At 38.6% G+C, this 21,307-nt stretch overlaps 2 protein-coding genes across 4 annotated transcripts; one reads left to right on the forward strand and one right to left on the reverse strand.

Annotated features, from left to right (window-relative positions):
• Window positions 1-1,112: 1,112 nt before the first annotated feature.
• Window positions 1,113-16,549, reverse strand: LIAS (lipoic acid synthetase). 3 transcript variants are annotated; one of them, XM_015083284.3, is made up of 11 exons: window positions 16,398-16,549; window positions 15,133-15,305; window positions 14,101-14,194; window positions 12,676-12,756; window positions 10,546-10,702; window positions 10,402-10,459; window positions 8,099-8,227; window positions 6,076-6,221; window positions 4,323-4,393; window positions 3,448-3,559; window positions 1,113-1,361 (listed from the first exon to the last, which is right to left on the reverse strand). In XM_015083284.3, exons 1-11 carry the CDS (start codon window positions 16,440-16,442, stop codon window positions 1,306-1,308), a joined length of 1,122 nt encoding a protein of 373 aa, XP_014938770.1. In that variant the 5' UTR covers window positions 16,443-16,549; the 3' UTR covers window positions 1,113-1,305. The 3 variants fall into 3 exon arrangements, 2 of the variants coding, with proteins under 2 accessions (XP_014938770.1, XP_026911346.1); XM_027055545.2 differs by lacking the exons at window positions 10,402-10,459; window positions 10,546-10,702; window positions 14,101-14,194; XR_003418820.2 differs by lacking the exons at window positions 1,113-1,361; window positions 3,448-3,559; window positions 4,323-4,393; window positions 10,402-10,459; window positions 10,546-10,702 and having other exon boundaries at window positions 6,083-6,221.
• A 30-nt stretch (window positions 16,550-16,579) lies between these two features.
• RPL9 (ribosomal protein L9) lies at window positions 16,580-21,307 on the forward strand. The gene is made up of 8 exons (XM_015083287.3): window positions 16,580-16,687; window positions 17,139-17,185; window positions 17,278-17,393; window positions 17,916-18,011; window positions 19,378-19,510; window positions 20,542-20,622; window positions 20,848-20,962; window positions 21,217-21,307. Exons 2-7 carry the CDS (start codon window positions 17,140-17,142, stop codon window positions 20,952-20,954), a joined length of 579 nt encoding a protein of 192 aa, XP_014938773.2. The 5' UTR covers window positions 16,580-16,687; window position 17,139; the 3' UTR covers window positions 20,955-20,962; window positions 21,217-21,307.

The raw sequence follows: 21,307 nt of genomic DNA on the forward strand, positions 1-21,307 counted from the left end.
GAAGTTGAGGGTGCCTGGCTGGCTCAGTCAGTGGAGCATGTGACTCTTGATCTCTGGGTCATGAGTTCGAGCCCCACACTGGGTGTAGAGATTACTTAAATAAACAAACTTTAAAAACAAAAAAAGATGAGGTTGAGTTTTGGTACCCAGGAAAGAAAATCCTTCATGTCATTACCATCATATACAACCAGAGTGGTGTGAAAAATAAAAGGAACAAATGGGATAGTGCATGTAGATGTAGCAAACTACTGCAAAATGAGGGTTAATATTCTTTTTCTTAGGTTCTATTTCCCTGTCTTTGATAACACCATGATCTTGGTTTCAAAGAAGTCCTAAACAGGGGCACCTGGGTGGCTCAGTCGGTTAAGTGCCCGACTTCAGCTCAGGTCATGATCTCACGGTCCGTGGGTTCGAGCCCCGCATCAGGCTCTGTGCTGACAGCTCAGAGCCTGGAGCCTGTTTCAGATTCTGTGTCTCCCTCTTTCTCTGACCCTCCCCTGTTCATGCTCTCTGTCTCAAAAATAAATGTATGTTAAAAAAAATTAAAAAAAAAAACAAAAACAAAGAAGTCCTAAACAAGCAATTAAACGTAAAACTATTTTGCAGGTCTGAAGCAGTCATACCAATGTAAAGAATCAACATTCAAACTCTTAAGCCTTTCTAAATTATTGCAGTGATGCTGCAGAATTCTGTAAAGGACACATGCCAACTGTAAACAGATCGTAGTCTCAACCTGTACTCACCATTTCATCACACTATGTCATTTTTCAGAAATGAAATGCAGTCACGATGTACAGGGAACAGGCTTAAAAGCTTCTCTGAAAGTTTTTTTTAACGTTTTATTTATTTTTTAGAAAGAGAGTGAGAGAGTGAGCAAGCACGAATGGTGGAGGGACAGAGAGAGAGAGAGGGACAGGATCTGAAGCAGGCTCTGGGCTGACAGCACAGAGCCTGACGTGGGGCTCAAACTCATGAACTGCAAGATCATCACCTGAGCTGAAGTTGGATGCTCAACCGACTGAACTACCCAGGCACCCCTTTTCCAGAAGTTTTTAATGTATTTTTTAATTATACTGGTAATAGTAACCCTTAAAAGATGTTTCATGATTACATCACAGCAAGCGATTGTTTAATAGGACAAGACATGCAAAAAGACAAGTGAATTAATTAAATATGCACAGCTATTGACATGTTTCTTAAGACAAAGAGACTGAGGTATGTCCACTGAAGTCCAGGCATTCTGGTACCACTTCTATTACCAAATGGAATCAGGTATTAAAAATTCCTGTGGTCTTGAAAGTCTTGTTATGTTTTAGAGGGCTTTTTTCTTTTAGCCACTAGATTTTTCAGGAAAAATTCACCTATTTGGGAAAAATGAAAATACATTAATATTAAATTTCAAAATTACACTTCAGTGTTTTCCTTTTATTCTTTAATTAATTAATTAATTAATTAATGTAAGCTCTATACCCAACGTGGGGGCTTGAACTCACGACCCCAAGATCAAGAGTCACATGCTCTATCAACTGAGCCAGGCAGGTGTCCCATCACCTTTACCATTTTTTTTTTCTGTAGAGTTTTTAAGTAAACTCTACCCCCAATGCTTACAAAAATTTTTTTAGCACTACAGTCTCTATTATTCTAGTACCCTACTATTATAAAGGGTGACCCTACTGTACCTATGGGTCTGCTTTAGAAGCTCTATTCCACTTTATGTGCACGATCTATTCCTCATCACTGACAAAGTATTGCTGTTGGCACAATTCATTTCAGAGAGCAATTCTGCTACATTATTAGCCTGGATCTGATGTTTCTAAAATGGATCTCCATGCAGTTGAGCAGACTCATCTGATGGAATCCCTTTAGCTTATTTCCCTCCAGGGAAGCAAGAGCTCTTCATTTATAATAGGCTTTCTCTCCACCCCCTCAGTTGTGCCTGTGCATTAAGTTAGCTGCTTAGAGGGGGCACATTCCCTTTTCAGGTCATTAGGGTTCCATTTAGTCTATGACTGTTATAGCGCAGCTCAGTGCTTATTGTCAGAGCCCAGCACTGCAGGCCTGATTTTATGAGGAGTCTGATGAACTTCGCTTTGTCATCTTAATATACAACTGCAGTGACCATATCTGTACACAATTACCAGGAATCCCAAGGTTCATAACCCAGCCATGTAATGGAGAGTTATCCACGCTCCTCCATACCTTACCTAAATGTGGCAGGAGGGGAACCAACATTATCAGACCCAAGCCCATCATCTGAGTCTGATGCTCTACACAGCAGAATTCAAACTTTTACTGATCACTTTAAAAGCATTAAAAAGTTCACAATTCACTAATGCCAGAAATTTTCCTTACAAAATAAAATAAAAACTTCTCTCAAATAATTTTACTTTAACTACTCTAGAAGCTGATGTTAGTTCTATCCTTTACATATTTCAGCCTGTCAGCAGAATTCTTCTTGAAGAATTAGTTTATTTGCTCCCAAAGTCCCCACATCTTGTCAGTCAGTGTTGAATCAAATTCTTGGGTTTTATATGTAGGATAAGCTGTTGTTCATTAAATGTCTTGAATCTCTTTATAGGAACACACTGAATATCACTAATGCTTGAACATTAGTTTTTACCAATAGAATTTATGCCTAACTTAAATATATCTATGATTTAAACCCAATATGTAACACAACCATCTAAAAGATCATTTACAGTAATAATGTAGTTTAGACCTATCCAAAAAATAACTGTTTATTCTTCAAGAAAGTGTAATTGTTAAGTCCAACTGACGGGAAAACTTTATAAACATTTTTTGGATTAAATTCGGGCTTCAGATACGTTCTCATAGACTTTTCATCTCTTAGAAATGGCATTTATTTTCGTAAGTCAGCTCAAGCTGCTGATCAAAATAAGAGCTGCATTACAAAGATGAAGAACTGTACTGTAGCTAGTAAACACACTGAAGATTTCTACATGGAAAATAATCTCACAAATTTTTTTCCTGCTGCCTCTGGGAGGAAAAACACAAAGATATAACGCGATGAGCAGCAATGCAGTCAAACAGACACTTTTTAGGATTTAAATTGATCTGAAATTAGGAGTTTGGAGATGCAGCTGGCATCACTGTCACATGAATATACATTTTTCAGAAAACCATGTTATGTACTTGACTGGTATCTGTCATTTCTGAATAATCTACTATTGAAATCCACACAAAGAGTAAGCCGATTACTTCTGCTTTCATTCACAGTAGCCAAGTCATAAAGGGGCAGGGGATTCTTTACTTAAGGAAAAAACCAAGCTTAAGAGAAAATTTTCCTTAATAGGACCCCTATGGAGCAAAGTTCCCAAGGATGTTCCAGAAAAAAATGATTTTTCCTACAAAAGATAACCACAGCTATTATAATTTTAACATGAAAGTTATGGTCTAAATAAAAACATCCCCTGTGGTGTAACTTACCTGCTTTATATGAAGAACGCACCAGAGGGCCACTTGCAGTATAATGAAATCCAAGTTCATTTCCTACTTTTTCCCAGTATTTGAACTTTTCAGGAGTAATGTATTCTTCAACCTACATTGAAAGCATTAATTCTAATAGATTAGAATTTCCCTAAATCATTTTGATTCTATAGAAAATCTATGCCCACGCATTCAGGATGGCTTTCACTTCATAATGTATCCAGTTGCCCAGAGGCTTTCCTCCTCACCTTCCTCACAGACTACCTGTCTACTGGTTCCTTGGCCATTCTATCAGGACTTCATTAGAGAGGAGCGGAAACATCAACTCTGTATTACATTAACTATTCCGGAGGCTAAAAAAATGAGATTATCTATAGAGATTCTGTATCTGTATTACTCCTTCCCTAACAGGTATAAGCAAGAATTAATCACCCCTAGAAGATTCTTGAGGACCAGACTGCCTTACTTGTCTTGTATCTTCTGCTTAGCACTGCGTCTGGCACACAGTCACTACCTGATAAAACTTTCTTGAATGAATGAATGTCCAATGCAGAAAGAGGAAGACTGACTTTTCTTTCTTATTTCTCCTCTGGCTCTCATGTAACTCTAAAAACAAATCCCATGTGTGGATGAATGCAATATCCCAACAACTAAATTCTTTTTCTGTACATTCATTTAAGTTGTACAATTTGAGGGCAGCAAAAAAGTGCCAGTGTATCTGCTGGCTTTATGCAGACAATAACATGGAAACTGGGACTTGGAAATATACATGGAACATTACACTAAAAAGCTAGCAGCTTCTTAACTGTACCTATGGACAGCAAAGATTTAATTCAAATTACCAGCGAACATCTGGCAATTCAAGATAATGATACCTTCAGGTGGCGCTTTGTTGGCTGCATATATTGTCCTAAAGTCAAACAGTCCACATCTGCTTCACGAAGTGCTACAGAAAAAGGGCACACGTTACATTAGCAGATTTTTTAAAAAGACTTATTTTTCTAAAAAATTTTATTATTTATTTAGTTTATTTTTCTAGTAACCTTTACACCCAATGCGAGCTCAAACTCACAACCCTGAACCAGCCAGGCCCTTTTAAAAATTAAAATATATATATATCTTATTTTTAAATAGTTTCTATGCTCAAAATGGGAGTCGAACTTACAACCCCAACATCGAGTCACATGCTCTACTGAGCCAGCCAGGTGCCCCAAGATTTTTTTGGGCCCCACATAGGGCTCAAACTCATAACCATGCTCCATCGACTGAGCCAGCCAGGTGCCCCATTAGCAGATGTTTTTATGGTGCTAAAACTGTAGATGTAAGCATAATTTCCCTGAGCATAATTTGACTTTGGAACAGTGTGAACTTTATGCTGGCCTATAATCCTGATATTGGGGAGTAAGACTAGATCTATCCATTCAAAAGTGCCACGGAATATGAAAGGACTGAAAACACAGAAATGATTAAGACAATCATGAGGGGCTAACAGAAAGGACAAATAACTCGAATACCACTGAATAAATGCTAAAATATGGGTGAAGGGTGTTTTGAGCAGGAGTCTGTTAGAAGAGATGAAGGGAACAGTATATGAAAGTCCTGAAGGCACATATTACAGACCAGATGCACTGTATTAAGTTTTACCAAATATGCAAGATGTGCTCTAGGGGATGTGATTTAACCACTTACATATTGAAATCTTTCTAGTAAAACTATAGTTTTACTCTAGTAAAGAGAAGTTTTTAAAAAATTTTTTTCTAAAAAAATTTTTTTTAATGTTTATTTTTGAGAGAGGGAGGGAGGGGAAGAGAGAGAGGGAGACACAGAATCCGGAGCAGGCTCCAGGCTTTGAGCTTGCTGTCAGCACAGAGCCCGAGGCGGGGCTTGAACCCACGAACCGTGAGATCATGACCTGAGCCGAAGTGATGCTTAACCAACTGAACCACCCAGGTGCCCCAAAGAGAAGCTTTTAATTACTATTTGGATTTGTTACCTTTAGAATCGATACATAACTGCAAGTAGGCAAAGGATCCTCATGTAAATAAGAGGGTTTTTTTTTCTTACAATTTACCCTCCCTTACAGTCACTCATTTTCAGCTTCAAATTCTGGTTAATGAGTAATTCCTAAACTGAATTACTTCCATTCTAGTTGGAAGCCCAAGAATCACAAAGCAAATGGGCTAATAAAACTAAGAATCAGCAGAGTCCAAAGCACATGATGTTATGTGACAATGTTACCAACAAGCTCTTCCTCAAAGACCTGGCTTCATTTTATTCATCTTTGAATTGTCACTGCCTGTCAGAGCTCCTAGTAGCTGTCTGGCTCTTAAGAACTATTCAATGATTAAACAAGAAAGTGGATAAAATCATATTTCACTTGATGAAAGAGTAGGGAATAAAATGGGATATAAATTTCATATCCTGAGCTTTCTGCATATCATTCCATAAGGTTCTAAGAAACATACTTCCTTTCCTTTTCATGCTGCTGTTTATAATCATATCCTGTACTTTGTTCTTACTGGCACTTTCACTGAGACTATGGAGGAGGCATAAGAGGGCCTTCAAAATACGGTTCCTGCTATTACTCAAATTAAATGAAAAAGAGTTTTCATTTTCCAACTTCTTTACCTTTCATTGTTGCGTATACTTGCTCATCATTTTCGCCTAAACCCAACATTATGGAGGTTTTAGAAATCACATCAGGCCGAACCTCCTTGGCATGTTGCAGTACGCGCAGAGACTGGTTGAAATTGGCCCGGGGATCACGAACTTTCCTTGAAAACAGCAGGGCTGTTGTTAGCAAGAATAACCACAAGCTCAACTAAGTACATAGTTACGCAAGCTATCTAAAAGACCAGAAAAGTACATTCTGAACATTATGTTAAATCATATGGTTCCATACTACCATTTGTGCACAAATATCTAGCTGTTACTTTTGTAATGAGTATCAGGTTTCATTAGGCCCCCTAGCTCTATCTACTTTTAAGGCCTTTCAAACCTGTGGCAGAGAAAACTAGAATGGAAGTAATTCAGTTTAGGAATTACTCATTGAGAAACCAGAATTTGAAGCTGAAAATGAGTGACTGTAAGGGAGGGTAAGTCGAGAGAGAGGGGAAATGAGTGAAAGTAAGAAAATCTCTGAACTGAACAAAGGAAAAGCTATTTAACCTGAACCCACATTTCAGGTCTGAAAACTTTTAAGTTCGTTTCTTTCCTAAAGCCCAAGCTGCCCTCTGCTGGTGAGTACACGACATTGACATCTCTTAGGTAAAAAAAGGCATGATTCTGGAATTTTCACTGGCAAGGATAATGTTTCTTAAGTGAAACCAGGGAAACTGGCACCCACTTGTGGTGGTATCATGAGAAATGACAGGGTTGGAACAGGCTGTGTGCTAGACTTCAACAGCAGCCAAACCATGCTTTAAATGGCGACAAGGCCAAAAGGACAGAGAGTTGCTGATATTAATCCAGCATTCACTTGAATTCTAATGCACTTTTTTTGTGTGTAACTGACTTGCTGTAGTCATTTTTCATCAGGGACCAATACACAGGGAAGAAAGGAAACCAATTTGTGGATTTAAAAATAACCACAAAACTGACAATACCAAACATAATTACTTTTGAAAGCATTTCTCCAGTGAATTTAAGTTATGCTCCCTAACATTTATTTATGCTGTAGTGGAAATGCTGGTTGTCCACCATACTTTTTTCAAGTTCTTTGATACATATGATGTGTAGAAGCTAATAAGATCACTGCCAAATACTTTACTAAAATTAAACATATTAATCTTGCCTGAAGGTTAAAATAATTTTCATCATTCTGAAATATGAATATGGTCATTAATGTGGGATAACAATCTGTAAATACTTCTATCTGCTAACATTAGTAGAAAGAATAGTACCCACTTTTTAAAAGAGATTTAAACTACTTCTGAATGATAATACATCTGAGTATTTCTTTTGTATCCTTTATTGCATATATTAGTGCCAAAAGTATTTTAAAGTCTTTTTTTTTTAGAATTACAAAGTAATTTGCTTTTATATAATTTTTTTCTTTTTGAAAACTATTTTTTGAAAAAAAATCAGCACTGGCAATATGATACTATTAAAAAAAAATTTTTTTTTTAACATTTATTCATTTTTGAGAGACAGAGGGAGGGAGACAGAGCATGAGCAGGGAAGGGGCAGAGAGAGGGAGACACAGAATCCGAAGCAGGCTCCAGGCTCTGAGCTGTCAGCACAGAGCCTGATGCGGGGCTCGACCCCATGAACTGCGAGATCATGACCTGAGCTGAAGTCGGAAGCTTAACCGACTGAGCCACCCAGGCACCCCAATATGATACTATTTTAAATCAAAAAGATGCCCATTATGTGTGCACCAAAACATACATACATGCATATAAATATATGCCCATACGTATAGGTTATAGTAATCAATATTACTGGGTAGAAATAACATGGGTGATGTTTATGCTGTTTTTGTTGGCTATATTTTCTGATTTTCCTGTGATAGATATATGTTGCTTTTGTTAAGAAAAGAAAGACAGCTCACTTCGTAAAAGTCCAATACAAAGTTCTCTCCTGAAAAAAGAGAAAATATAGCAGATTCTGGCCCCTAAGTTTGCCAACGTTACTCTGTACATGTAATCACCTCTGCAATTCTGGAACTGTCTCTACGTTATGAGCATACACATCTAATCCCGACAAAGCAACTTTTTCTATTGCTTTAAGATCTCCTCGGAAATCAGGGGTGAGACATTCCACAAGAATTTTTGGATTCCTATAGGGAAAAAAAAAATAAGTATCAAACTGAGGGAAAAAACTGACATCTATTGCTTAAAACAGAAATTACCAGTACTCATTCAGGATCAGTTTCGTTCAACAGTGTAATCTTTAGAATCTTGCCAAGGAAAGCATGAACATACAAATGTTCATAAATAAACTGTTATAGGAAAAAACACCCTGAACATCAAATATTATGTACATAGTGGTTAAAACACAACTGCAGGAAAATGTTCAGAATAAATTTTGAGATTAACAGACATACTTTATTGAACAGGTATTAAGAAAATAAAGTTGCTTAAAGGAATTAAAATATAAATATTAAAACATTAAATATATAATATCTTTTTATTTTTTGGAAAGTAAATTGGGACCTTTCTTACATGAATGCAAATATCATTTGATTGCTTTAATTTTGATTTCTTTAAAAATTCATCAGATAGTGCCATCCTCTCTTCCTCTAGGCAAATATTTCACAAGTGCTGTGAGTTTTAAAAACTATTTTCTGAATTGCTGAGTCATGCATGAGCTTTGCTTAAATGAAATACAAGTTAAACATTAATCTATTTACATTCTGACTCTATCTATGCATTCAAGCATTAAAATATGAACTAGGTCATAGTGCTGTTCCCTTTGACAGCAGTAGAAATGACTAGGACAGCTGATAAATTTTTTCACAAACCCAGTGGCAGTTTCTGGAGCTATTTCCTGAGAGAACAGATGTGGAAAGGCCCTCTCATGCATATAAGTGATGTTGAAAGAACACAGCCTATAACTTACTGTTTTTATTTTTAATTGTAAAGTTGAGACCCATTAGTAGTTTGTGAAATCAATTTAGTGGGTTGCAAACAGAATTTTTTAAAGTAAACTATTAAAAAAAACCAGAAAACACAGGGGAAATCACTGAAGAAACATTTACTAAATGCTAGGTACTCAACTCGCACTAAGCTGTAGGAAGTAAGCATAACTCCTTTTTTTTTTAAGGTTTTTTTTTTAATGTTTATTTATTTATTTATTTTGGGAGAGAGACAGGAAGTATGAGCGGGGAGGGGCAGAGAGAGAGGGAGAGAGAATTCCAAGCAGGCTTGGTGCTGTCAGCATGGATGTGGGGCTTGATCCTACAAACCACGAGATCATGACCTGAGCCAAAATCAAGCATCAGACCAAATGAAACAAACACCCAGGTGCCCCAACATAACTCCTTTTTTAAATCTTTTTAAATAGATGGGATTAAAATATTAATAAAAATGTAGATTATGGGTAAATTTCCCAGGGCATATAAACATGGATAAAATCTGTATGCTTGCACATTTTAACAATGCTGGAGTTTATCTCATCCATATACTTCTAGATGATGATTTATTCAAAATTAGTGTTGGGAAGACTGCAGTTTTATGCTTTTTAAAAAAATTACTCGGGGCACCTGGGTGGCTCAGTCAGTTAAGTGTCTGACTTCAGCTCAGGTCATGATCTCGTGGTTCATGGGTTTAAGCCCCGTGTCGGGATCTGTGCTGTCAGCTCAGACCCTGGAGCCTGTTTCAGATTCTGTGTCTCCCTCTCTCTCTCTGTCCCTCCCCCACTTGTGCTCTGTCTCTGTCTCTCAAAGATAAATAAAAACTTCAAAAAAATTTTTTTAAATAAAAATAAATTAAAAAAAAATTACTCAAGGAGCATCTGGGTGGCTTGGTCAGTTAAGTGTCTGACTTCAGCTCAGGTCGTGATCTCATGGTTCGTGAGCCTGAGCCCACATTGGGCTCTCTGCTGTCAGTGCAAAGCCCATTTCGGATTCTCTGTCCCCCTCTTTCTCTGCCCCTCCCCCACCGATTCTCATTCTCTCTCTGTCTCTCCGCCCCCCTCCAAATAAATAAATAAATAGACTTAAAAAAAAAAAAGAAAGAAAGTTAAAAAGAATTACTCAAAGTTTGGGGTGGCTGGGTAGCTCAGTCAGTTAAGCGTCCGACTCTTGACTTTGGCTCAGGTCATGACCTCACGATTCATGGGTTCAAGCCCTGCATCAGACTCTGCACTGACAGCGAGGAGCCTGCTTGGGATTCTCTCTCTCCCTTGCTCTCTGCCCCTCACCTGTGCATGTACACATGCACGTTCTCTTTGTCTCAAATTAATAAACTTAAAAAAAATTAAGTTTACAAAAGCAAATGCAAAAACAAGTACCTTTCCTTTAAGTATGATACAGTCTTTGCAAAATGCTCAGCTCCTCCATCAGGCATATCTAGAAACAAAAGAGTCCACTGCTCAAGATGATGTCACAACTTAGTAAGAGCCAATTTCTGGAAGAGCCAATGATGACACACTAACCATCTCGATCCACAGACGTCAGGACAACATAATCCAGACCCCACTCTGCAATTGCCTTTGCAGTATTGTAGGGCTCATTGGCATCAAGCGGACCTGGATTTCTTGCAGTCTTAACAGAACAGAATCTGCAACCTCTTGTACACGTATCACCCATCAACTAGAACAGAGATGTTACAATTTAAATCAAATAGAAGGATGACCCTGAAGAACATATGTTGAGAGAATAAAGCAAGTTACAAAAAATGAATACAGTTTAATACTGCTTATAGGAAACTTGAAACATTCAAAGTAAACAAAATACAGTTAAGGAATATGTAAACAAAATACAGTTAAGGAATACAAATACATGTAGTAAAACTGGAAAGAAAAGGGAATAAGCTCAGAATTAAAAATAGCATTAAAGTTAAAAAGGTGACAGGAGCAGGAAAGGATGTACAGTAGGGTTCAAACATAATGCTAATGCTCTACTCTTTAGAGGTATCAGGCTGTCTATTGTTATTCTTTGTAACTTACATATAGTCTATAAAGATTCTTTTGTACTTATTTAAACTTTTTGAGAGACAGGGCACAAGAGAGCATGAGCGGGGGAGGGGCAGAGAGAGAGGGAGACAGAGGATCCAAAGCAGGCTCTGAGCTCTCAGCAACAGTAGAGAGCTCGACATGGGGCTCAAACTCACGAACCGTGAGATCATGACCTGAGCTGAAGTCAGGACAGTTAAATGACTGAGCCACCCAGATGCCCCTGTACTTATTTAATATTAATAAAAATTATTTAAAGGGAATAAAACATTCAATTAACATATCAACATGCAGGTCTCTGTGGGAATTAAATGGAAGGCATAGCTCCTTCTTGTTAAATAGATGAAAGAGAAAACACATAAAGTTAACAATCTGCTTCCTGTGGGTACTGCTATTGTTCAGGACACTGCTCCTGCTGCTACAGGTCACTACCATGTTCTGACATGCCAAATACAGCCATTGTGGATGTTTTGGGGCCACTGGAGTTTCAAAGCTGCACAGTAATGGGTTGAGATTTGGAAGAGAAAGATCCTCTTCTCTTTAGGTTTAATTTTCTTACAGGGGACTCATAGCTGTGGTCCCAACGTCTCAAACGGATTTATTGAAACACTGACCTCTTTCCGGAAACCAGTCATGAGTCAGCGGAGAAAGGAGCCAGGCAAGGGATGAAACAAGAGATTTCCATAATGGAGTGTTCAAAATCACTCCTTCCTTCAAAAACTGTAACCTGAATAAGCTCCATGGTCAACTTTATTTCATAAGCCTTGGTTCCTCACATAAATAGCCTCCTGCCGGTCCAACTTAGACATTCCCAGTAAGTATGAACTTCCAGTTGCACACAATTTAGATTTAACCCTAGCATCTCAACCTCCAAACCCCTCTGGATAAATATGGTAGGTTACACAGTTAATACCAATTCTTACTCTACCATATTAAGATTATATATTTTACCCTTTGTGATGTAACCTGCAGGGCCTCCAACTGGGCACGGGGCTTATGTCTCTGCCTCCATTGCTGTCTGCTTGGCTATGTGTGACTTACTCTGGCCAAGAGAATAATAGCAGGCATGACCAAGCAGAAGCCTCAAATGGGCATGGATGGTTGGCTTGCCCTCTGGTGCTCTTCCATGCTTCATGATAAGAATATGTCTTGGAGAGCTGCTGGTCTAAAGAGAATAAAGCTCTGTGGAGCGGACCTGAACCCTGAGACTTCAATGTATTGCCTGCAGTCCAATTTAGCCCAGTCAAGAGCAGTTGTACCCCCAGGCAACTGAAGGGACATGGGAGACAAAAATACATGCTTATTATTGTTTAGGGGAGGAAAAGTTAAGCAATCATGAATAACATTTCCAAAAGTTAACAGAAGAGATATTTCAAAGCACCATATGATTAGTTATTACATACACGGAAAAATCAATAATAGATTTATTCAGAGAAGGGTGAGAGCATATCAGCCTAGATTATTCTGTCAGGTTTTTTTTCCTCATATTTTTCATAAATTCACACGTAACACAAAATCTGGTCAGAGATTCATCATGCACATTTTTAGGAGAAAGATAAAATATTCCTTTCGGTTTCCAGACAAAAACTTTATAGTCTGAGGTGTTCTTACCATGATTGTGGCTGTGGCTGTGGCATATTCTCCACCTCCCCAACACTCTCCAATGTTGGGACAGCGAGCTTCCTCACACACCTGTGAGTAAAAGGGAATGGAATACAATCAACTGAAAATATTAACCAATTGAACAAATTAGTGATCAAGCATTTTAAACGGTCTATTCTTTTCAACGTATTTATGAAGAAATTCACTATTAAAAAATGCTGTTAAACTCACAAACTGTATGTGTACGTGTATACATACATATATACGTGTATATATGTGTGTGTGTGTATATATATATATATATATATATATAAGGATCCCGTTTTTAAATTAAAAATGATATAAATGTATACATTTTATATGTGCAAAGAAAAGGTCTGGTTGGATATATGCTAAAAAATTAAAGTGGTATAGTTAACATTTGGAATTGCATATATGACATCTCATATTTAATGTTATACTCTGTCTAGTAAGCATGTACTTAATTTGTAGTATAAAACAAAAAAAAAACACCTAATTTCCTAGGTTGAAGGAAAAAAATCTTTTTTGTACTATTAATGAGAAATTAAGAAATACAATTACTTTTTGTCTCTTTTGCAGGGAAAATGATTTTTATGAGCTATGTTTTTTGAAAAATTTTTAATGTTTATTTATTCTTGAAAGAAGGAGGAGTGTGACCAGGGGAGAGGCAGAAAGAGAGACACAGGATCTGAAGCAGGCTCCAGACTGTGATCTGTCAGCACAGAGCCCGACGTAGGGCTCAAACCCACGAAGTGTGAGATCATGACCTGAGCTGAAGTCAGACGCTCAACCAACTGAGCCACCCAGGCACCCCAAGCAGGGAAAATGATTTTTATATGTATTTCCATTACCGATCATGATGCATCCCTAAACATCTTTATTCACTTTCTTTGCTGTTTTTGTTATGTATGTATGTATGTATGTATTTAATGTTTTTATTTATTTTTGAGAGAGAGAGAACGAGAAAGAGAGAGAGAGAGAGAAAGAGAGCAGGGAATGGTCAGAGAGGGAGACACAAGAATCTGAAGCAGGCTCCAGGCTCCAAGAAGTCAGCCCAGAGCCTGATGCAGGGCTTCAACTCACAAATTGTGAGATCATGACCTGAGCCGAAGTTGGTCGCTTAGCCAACTGAGCCACCCAGGCGCCCCTATTTATTTTTGAGAGAGAGAGACACAGCGTGAGGGACGGGCAGAGAGAGAGACACACACACAGAATTCAAGGCAACCTCCAGGCTCCAACCTGTCAGCACAGAGCCTGATGCAGGACTCGAACTCATAAACCATGAGATCATGACCTGAGCCAAGTTGGATGCTTAAATGACTGAACCACCCAGGTGCTCCGTATTTTTAAGTTACACATATGTAGAAACATTATGACTTTTACTTAAGAGGGACATTTAACACTGAAACTTACTGTATGAAGATTCAAATTCCGCAATGTATTTTTCAATTTATTGTAATTTTTCCCCATGGGAATCTCAGTCTTTAGCCATGGAGGTAGTCTTAACCTGAGGAAAGCCAAACATAACTATCCGTTAACAAATATGTTCCCAAATAATCACACAGCTTTGAAGTTAACTTTGCTTTATTACAATTCTTGGTGAAGAGGTTCCCCGCCCCCACAATCCTGGGTTAATTCTTATAATTTCTGCCAGAAGAGTAAGAACATAGAATCAAATTTAGACTTGCTCAAACTGCTTCAGAAAACACTCATAACTGTCTAACAGAGCACTATGCTCATGTCTACCTTTTGCAAAGGCAAATCGTCCTAATAAAAAATGAGGAAGTTGTTGAACATCTCATTCCTCACTGAATAACACTGACAAAAAATTCAGTATTTGTTCAGAGTAAGGAGAGATCCCACAAGCGTACTTTCTGCTCTACATTCCAAATTTATGATCGTTATTAAATGGAAAAAAGTCTAAAATTTGGAGTGAAGACTACATATCCTGAGGTTCCCTTAGACTTATATCCACTTGTGAACTAGAAGATGTTGCGTAAGGTATGTCCCAAAACAATCTGCACTCTGTACAAAATTCCCTTACCATTATTTTAAATTAAAGCAAGGTATTCACAGGTCATATGTATGTTGAATAGGAGAAGCAACAAGTTAGGTCAACACCCAGTAACAATGAAAAATTTATCAAGGTCAAACCGACTAGTAGCAAGGTGATAATGTTTGTTGTCTGAAGAAATCTGATGCTGAATACAAAATGGGAGATGGTGGTTTAAGATGGCTAAGTCCTAGAAGGACAGAAGAAAAACTGTCAAAGGACACAAAGAAAAGGATTCCAACAATTTCACTTATTTACCTGTTCCAGTCTGTTATCACTTCTTTCTAATGATTTTTAGTTAAATATACCAAGTGTCATTAAAATTATATCTAAGGATTGGTCATATCTGAAAATAATGCACAATGAAGGAATTATCTCAGAATTTCAATTACCTTTCTCCTTTCTGGCGTTTTAAGTTTCCTTTATACTCATCCCACTTGCTCTTGTCTGCAAGATCACCAGTTACAAAATCTTGAAGGTTTGGTCCATTCTGTAAGAATTCCTTTTTTTCCTCTGGCAAGGAACTTACTGCTCTGATTGGACTGTATAAATACCTTCCAAATACCTAAAGAAAGAGTTCATTATCACATGTACTTAGTGGGGTTTGAAATAATTTAGTTTTAACCTATTTCAATACCTAAAAGAAGGGGTAAAGCCAGACAACTGATACAGAAATTATGTCAAACAATTTACAGGCGCTATGTAGGAGCTTAAAATCTAGGATTAAAGAAGCCTCAAGGAGAACAGATGAAACCTGAAAGACAATGAGAGCTAACCGCTTACTACTAGATGTACAATAGATTTGGAAACTTTTGGAACTGGCTAACATATGTCACTATTTCAAGTAGCCCACCTAAGTGCTAAAATTCTCTTTCAAAAGTTTAAACTGCAATAACTGGAGATGCCACAGCTTTGAATTTTCTACTCCTGAGTTGCGTTAAAGACGTTTAAAAGGAACTTTGCAAGAAATCTCTCTTATTTGGGCTTTGGATAAGCATTGGTGTTAAAATGTAGAGATAATGTTTAGTTGGTTTCAGAGAACTGAAAGGCGAGAAACCGAACCTAACGTTTTAATTCACGGTAGTCACTCAATATACATTTGCTGACCATAAAAAACAACAACAACAACAACAACAAAACACTTACTTCTAGATCTGAACACAAACGTGTGCAAGATAGCCCAAACACTAAAATTCACGAGTACATGCAACCTTCAACAATTTAAAATGAGTGCTGTTGGAGTGCTGTGAGATTGCTACTTCACTCCACGACCACTCCCCCGCTAAAGTTAGAGCATAGGCTTGTGTTCTCATCACCCAGACCTGGTGTTTACTAACAAGAGCCCAACACAAAGTAGGAATTTGGGGTGCTCATCGCAGTGCTCCTATAATGCTCCAACCAATACAGGGTACAGATCACTGTGCTAAGCAGAAAGAAAGCCCTCAGCGCCTGCGAGAGAGACCTACAAACAAACCAGTACCAGAGACTCAACCTGACGGTGTGTCGGGAGAATTAAATGGAATACTACAGGAAAAATGTTAGCACAGCGCCCGGCTGAAAGTAAACGCTCAGTAAGTGCGGGCCTTATAATTGGGCGCTCTGAAGAGATGGGGGCCCCTCCACCCCAGGGTCGCATCCTGCTCGCCCTGCCGCTCACCCGGGGCCCCAGGGTGCAGGCGGCGCCCCAGCAGCGAAGAGACATCCCTCTTTTTTTTTCTAGCAGAGTCGAAGGATCACTAATTCCCGGGAAAGACAGATCGACAAACCGTCGCTCGGTTTATGACACAAAATCTGAGCTACCACTGACCCGGGGGAACTTGACCTGCTCCGCGATTGGCTGCTTTAGCCTGGTAGCGTCGCGCTCTCATGACGCCATACGCAGAGCCCTTACGGGCTACAAGAACGTGATGACGAAAGACGTTCTCTCTTTGCCGCATCTACTGCGAGGTGAGGATGTATCCGAGTTTTGTGGGTTTGGGGAATCTGAAGCCATCGGCTCTGGGAAAGCCAGGGGCGCGAATCTGGCGCTCGGAGCCTCTATGCTGGTTGTTTCCCCGCGCGACGAGCGCCATATGGATCTGGTGGCGCTGGGATTCGAGCCCTGTACTGGACTCAGAGGCCTTCCCCCGCCCCTCAGCCTTGCCGGGATGGCGCCGCCTTAGTAGGGCTCCTTGGGTTGCTCTGAGCGGGAATTCGCCCCCTGTGCTTGTCATATCCGTTTGGGAGCTGCTCTTTCCTGGCCAGGCCGCAGCATTGGGCTGCTCTCCTGGTTGGTCCTCCTGTGTCCTCTCCGGGGGTTCAGCTTGTCAGTCTCAGGTAGGAGTGGAGCTCCGCGCTGGGTAGTTTGATCACAAACAGGCCTGAACCGGCCTCATAACCCCAGGTGTTTGTGTTTCAGAATGAAGACCATTCTCAGCAATCAAACTGTCGACATTCCGGAAAATGGTATGAGACCTGATGTTTGTATTTTTTTTAACGTCTTTTATTGCCTGCCTTGTGTCTTGTTCGGGGGACTCACAAACCTGTTTTCTTCTTAGTCGACATCACTCTCAAGGGACGTACCGTTATTGTGAAGGGACCCAGAGGAACCCTGCGAAGGGACTTCAATCACATCAATGTAGAACTCAGTCTTCTTGGAAAGAAAAAGAAGAGGGTGAGGCTTTTTTTTTGCACATCAATTGCTTGTTTGGAAGGTAGTGGTGTAATAGTACCGAATTTGGTTGCTGTAAGTTATGGAATGCAGGTTCAATGTTTTAGCTTAAGATTTGGTGTCCACAAGTGTAGCTAGTTGCAGTGTTACTGCGTTAGTGAAGTTGGGAAAGGAAATTCTGATTATAAAACTCAATACTAGTACCTACTCTCATAGTTATTATGAACGTCGAGGTTTTAATACTGTTACAAGTTAGGTTTATTTTCCTTGTGATTATTTTGTAGCAATTTTAGGAACCAGGCAGCTCTTGTGAGCCTGGTATTTTAGCTTTCTAGGAATGAAGTATGATGCAAATTGAAAATCCGTATTTTTGCGATACGTAGTGGTAAAAAAGTTAAATTATTGAGGGCTTTCTGTGTGGGTGCTTTAATTAGGGCTAATACTAGAATCTCGTGAATAAATGGATTTTTCTTCAAGCCGACTTACTACTGGAAAGAATCTTCTAAAGTTTCTGTTCTGTTACAGCTCCGTGTTGACAAATGGTGGGGAAATAGAAAAGAACTGGCTACTGTCCGTACTATCTGTAGTCATGTACAGAACATGATCAAGGGTGTTACATTGGTAAGTAGATTGATCAGACCGCTTTGTTTTGGAAGGGGAAGTTTCTCAGCTGTACTTTATGCATGCCGCATAAATGCTGCAGAGCATCTACTATGTAATTTATTGCGGTACTTGGGAAAGGTGATTTTGGAAAAAAAAAATTACTTCTTTTGAGAGAGCAAGTGTGCTGTGAGTACGGAGGGGAAAGAATCCAAAGCAGGCTTCATGCAGTCAGCACAGAGGCTCGATCCCACGAAGTGTGAGGTCTGGCATGAGCCAGAATCAAGAGTCAAGAGGCTCAATGCCTGAGCCACCCAGGTGCCCCATGTTGGCAGTTTTTAATAGGCTTCTGCAGGTCTTTAGGATTAAGTGATAAATGTGGGTGAAGACCAGATGGTCTTAAAGTAGGTTGATGGTGTTTTTTTTCCCCACACAAATAAAAGTCACACCTTCAGATTGTGGTTGTTTTGTAGGAAATGTATCCTGTAAGGTAGGCTTTGATTTTCTTGGTATGCCTCTTAACCACCAGGATTCCTTGAAGGGATAGAAAAAAGGTGGATGGATCTAATTTCTGAGCTTCCTACAAGTGTATTTGATGTCACTATTCTCTTTCTAACTCCCTCTCTCAGCCTTTAAGATAAATTTCATGTCTTTGCTGAAATGCTTTTCTCTGCATTAAAACTCAGCCCTTTTAAATGGCATCCTGTCCTTCAACTCCATCACACCCCTTATTGGGTCATGTTTCATGTATTTCCTCTTGGTACCAGGCTAAGTTCTTTGAGAGCCTGTCTTAATCCTTGTTGTCATCTGGCATACTTTAGTAACTCAGTAAATATTAATCTAGTGCCAAAGATGAAGGACTTTGGGGTTCTCATTTTAAAAAGCTGGCATTGTTGGGGGGTCTGGGTGGCTCAGTTGATTAAGCGTCCAACTTTGGCTCAGGTCATGATGTTGCGGTTCCATGAGTTCGAGCCCCGCGTTGGGCTCTGTGCTGACAGCTCAGATTGCTTCGGATTCTGGGTCTCCCTCTCTCTGCTCCTCCCCCCGCTCATGCTCTGTTTCTCTCCTTCAAAAATAAATAAAAACATTAAAAAAATAAGTAAATAAAAAATAAAAAACTGGCATTGTTTACTGTGGGTATAGGAAGCAGTAAATACATGCTTTCTTAAAGAGCTTTACAGTCCATTGAAGAGAGAAAACATGTTGATGTATACAGTTTGTAAGGCTTTGGTACAGGTGACTGTTGTTACAAAATCATGACAATGAGTGTTATGGGAGGATTGTTGCATTTTTAAATTCTAGCGTAATGTAAGCATCCTACAAAATTTAAAAACTGGATTTCTTGTCTTTCAAATTGCTCAGCTTTGCTAATAGTTTGTTCTAACAGGGCTTCCGTTACAAGATGAGGTCTGTGTATGCCCATTTCCCCATCAACGTTGTTATTCAGGAGAATGGCTCTCTCGTTGAAATCCGAAATTTCTTGGGTGAGAAATACATACGCAGGGTTCGGATGAGGCCAGGTATGTGCATACTTTTAGATATGGTTCAGAAATGTTTTGTTTTACTTGTGAAGACTGGTGTTTGGGGTTGGCTATAAATACAGATTTATTTCAATTGTCCATTTTGATTATGCTTGTGATAACTCTTGGTGTTAGTTAAGGCTTGATACCATACTCCTACTGATTGGGATTCCTAAAGGCTTACGCATTAGAGTAGTTTCAGGATGTGTAGCTGTGTTCAGTCTTTACAAACTGAAATATTTAAAAATAAAAAATGTTTGAATAGTGGTTAATAGCATACACTGCCTAGGTTTAAATTTGTCAACCTTGGGCAAATTACCTGCCTCTATGCAGCTCATTTTACTCATCTGTAAAATTGGAACCATCTCATGGTTAAATGAGTTAAAATTGAAATACATGTGGAACAGTTTTGGCTTGATACATGGTAAACATAAAAGCGTTTAAAAAAATTCTTTTTTACATTAAAGATTTTAGTTTGAAGTAATTACACCAAACATGGGGCTGGAACCCGCAGCCCCGAGATCAAGAGTAACATACTTTACTGACTGAGCCAGCCAAGTGCCATCCCAATGTTAGAAAATTTTAAAATTAGTGCTTTCTTGATGCTTCTTGATTTCATTGGGGTGGGAAGAAGGGATTCTAAATACCAGTTTAATGGGTCTACAAAAACATTACATGGTCAACACACTTAATGGGAACTGTTAAGTAAATAAACTTGGCGATAAAATATATACAGTAGAATTAAGACTTGATAACACAGCTTTGCACAGCTAAATTGCACTAGGTGCATACCGTCTTCTACTCCTTGACCAAATCACTGAAAATCTAACTACTCTGGAACAGGTTCATTCAAGCAGGAACACAAACCAGATTTTGCCTCGGTAAAAGTCAGGTCCTATAAATCAGAATCTCAAGTGTGATTTGATGTTTGGAATTTTAAATGGAATAAGTTGCTACTGTAAATATTTTGAAAGTAAATATTGTAAAGATTTCATATCATGTTGACAATATGTGAACACCTTCTCTTTCAGGTGTTGCTTGTTCCGTATCTCAAGCCCAGAAAGATGAGTTAATTCTTGAAGGAAATGACATTGAACTTGTATCAAACTCAGGTTTGTATGTTTTACTATGCCTAATTATGCCTACAGAATTTGGTTTAAGTCTTGTAGTTGAATACATGATAATTCTGTTCAGTTGGTGAGCTTTTTCATTTGTAGAAGTTGAATAAAAAGCTGTCTCAAAGATACATAGGTTTAAGTATAGTATATGATAAAATACTTGTTTACGATGGGTCTGGCTGGTGGTGTAATTGTCTTTATCTTTCTTACTGTTAATAGCTGCTTTGATTCAGCAAGCCACAACAGTTAAAAACAAGGATATCAGGAAATTTTTGGATGGTATCTATGTTTCTGAAAAAGGAACTGTTCAGCAGGCTGATGAATAAAATCTACGGTAGGTTCTTATGTTTATGTTTCCTTACTGCTTTAGTTTAGAGGTCTTAATTTACTAGAATCTGAAACTGGAGTTGTAATGACAACACAAGTTTACCGGAACACCGTGAATTTGGCAGAATAAGAATTTTCACATACATTTTTACTATGAACTAGTAAATCATAATTTTAAATGTTTCAGATTATTTAGAGTAGAACTTGTTTGGGCAAAGGTATTGATGGTAATCGACAGATTTTTTTCATTTCTTTTTACAGTTGTCCAGCTACAGAGACAGCAAGAGGCCGGATGATTTTTCAGACTTACTTGTGATACTTTAAGGATGCAATAAAACTATACTGATTTGGG

This window comes from Acinonyx jubatus, chromosome B1 (assembly GCF_027475565.1).
Source record: "Acinonyx jubatus isolate Ajub_Pintada_27869175 chromosome B1, VMU_Ajub_asm_v1.0, whole genome shotgun sequence".
NCBI classification, from domain to species: domain Eukaryota; kingdom Metazoa; phylum Chordata; class Mammalia; order Carnivora; family Felidae; genus Acinonyx; species Acinonyx jubatus.

What these genes read in the sequence shown, in the direction of transcription:
- RPL9 (XM_015083287.3), top strand. Translation starts at nt 17,140, where the DNA reads ATGAAGACCATTCTCAGCAATCAAACTGTCGACATTCCGGAAAATG. An exon ending in CAGGGTTCGGATGAGGCCAG is followed by an intron (nt 19,511 to 20,541) that starts GTATGTGCATAC and finishes CTTCTCTTTCAG; the next exon opens with GTGTTGCTTGTTCCGTATCT. An exon ending in TGAACTTGTATCAAACTCAG is followed by an intron (nt 20,623 to 20,847) that starts GTTTGTATGTTT and finishes TACTGTTAATAG; the next exon opens with CTGCTTTGATTCAGCAAGCC.
- LIAS (XM_015083284.3), bottom strand. Translation starts at nt 16,442, where the DNA reads ATGTCTCTTCGCTGCTGGGGCGCCGCCTGCACCCTGGGGCCCCGG. An exon ending in CAGCCACAGCCACAATCATG is followed by an intron (nt 10,703 to 12,675) that starts GTAAGAACACCT and finishes TCTCTGTTCTAG; the next exon opens with TTGATGGGTGATACGTGTAC. An exon ending in GTATCATACTTAAAGGAAAG is followed by an intron (nt 8,228 to 10,401) that starts GTACTTGTTTTT and finishes TTTTCCCTATAG; the next exon opens with GAATCCAAAAATTCTTGTGG.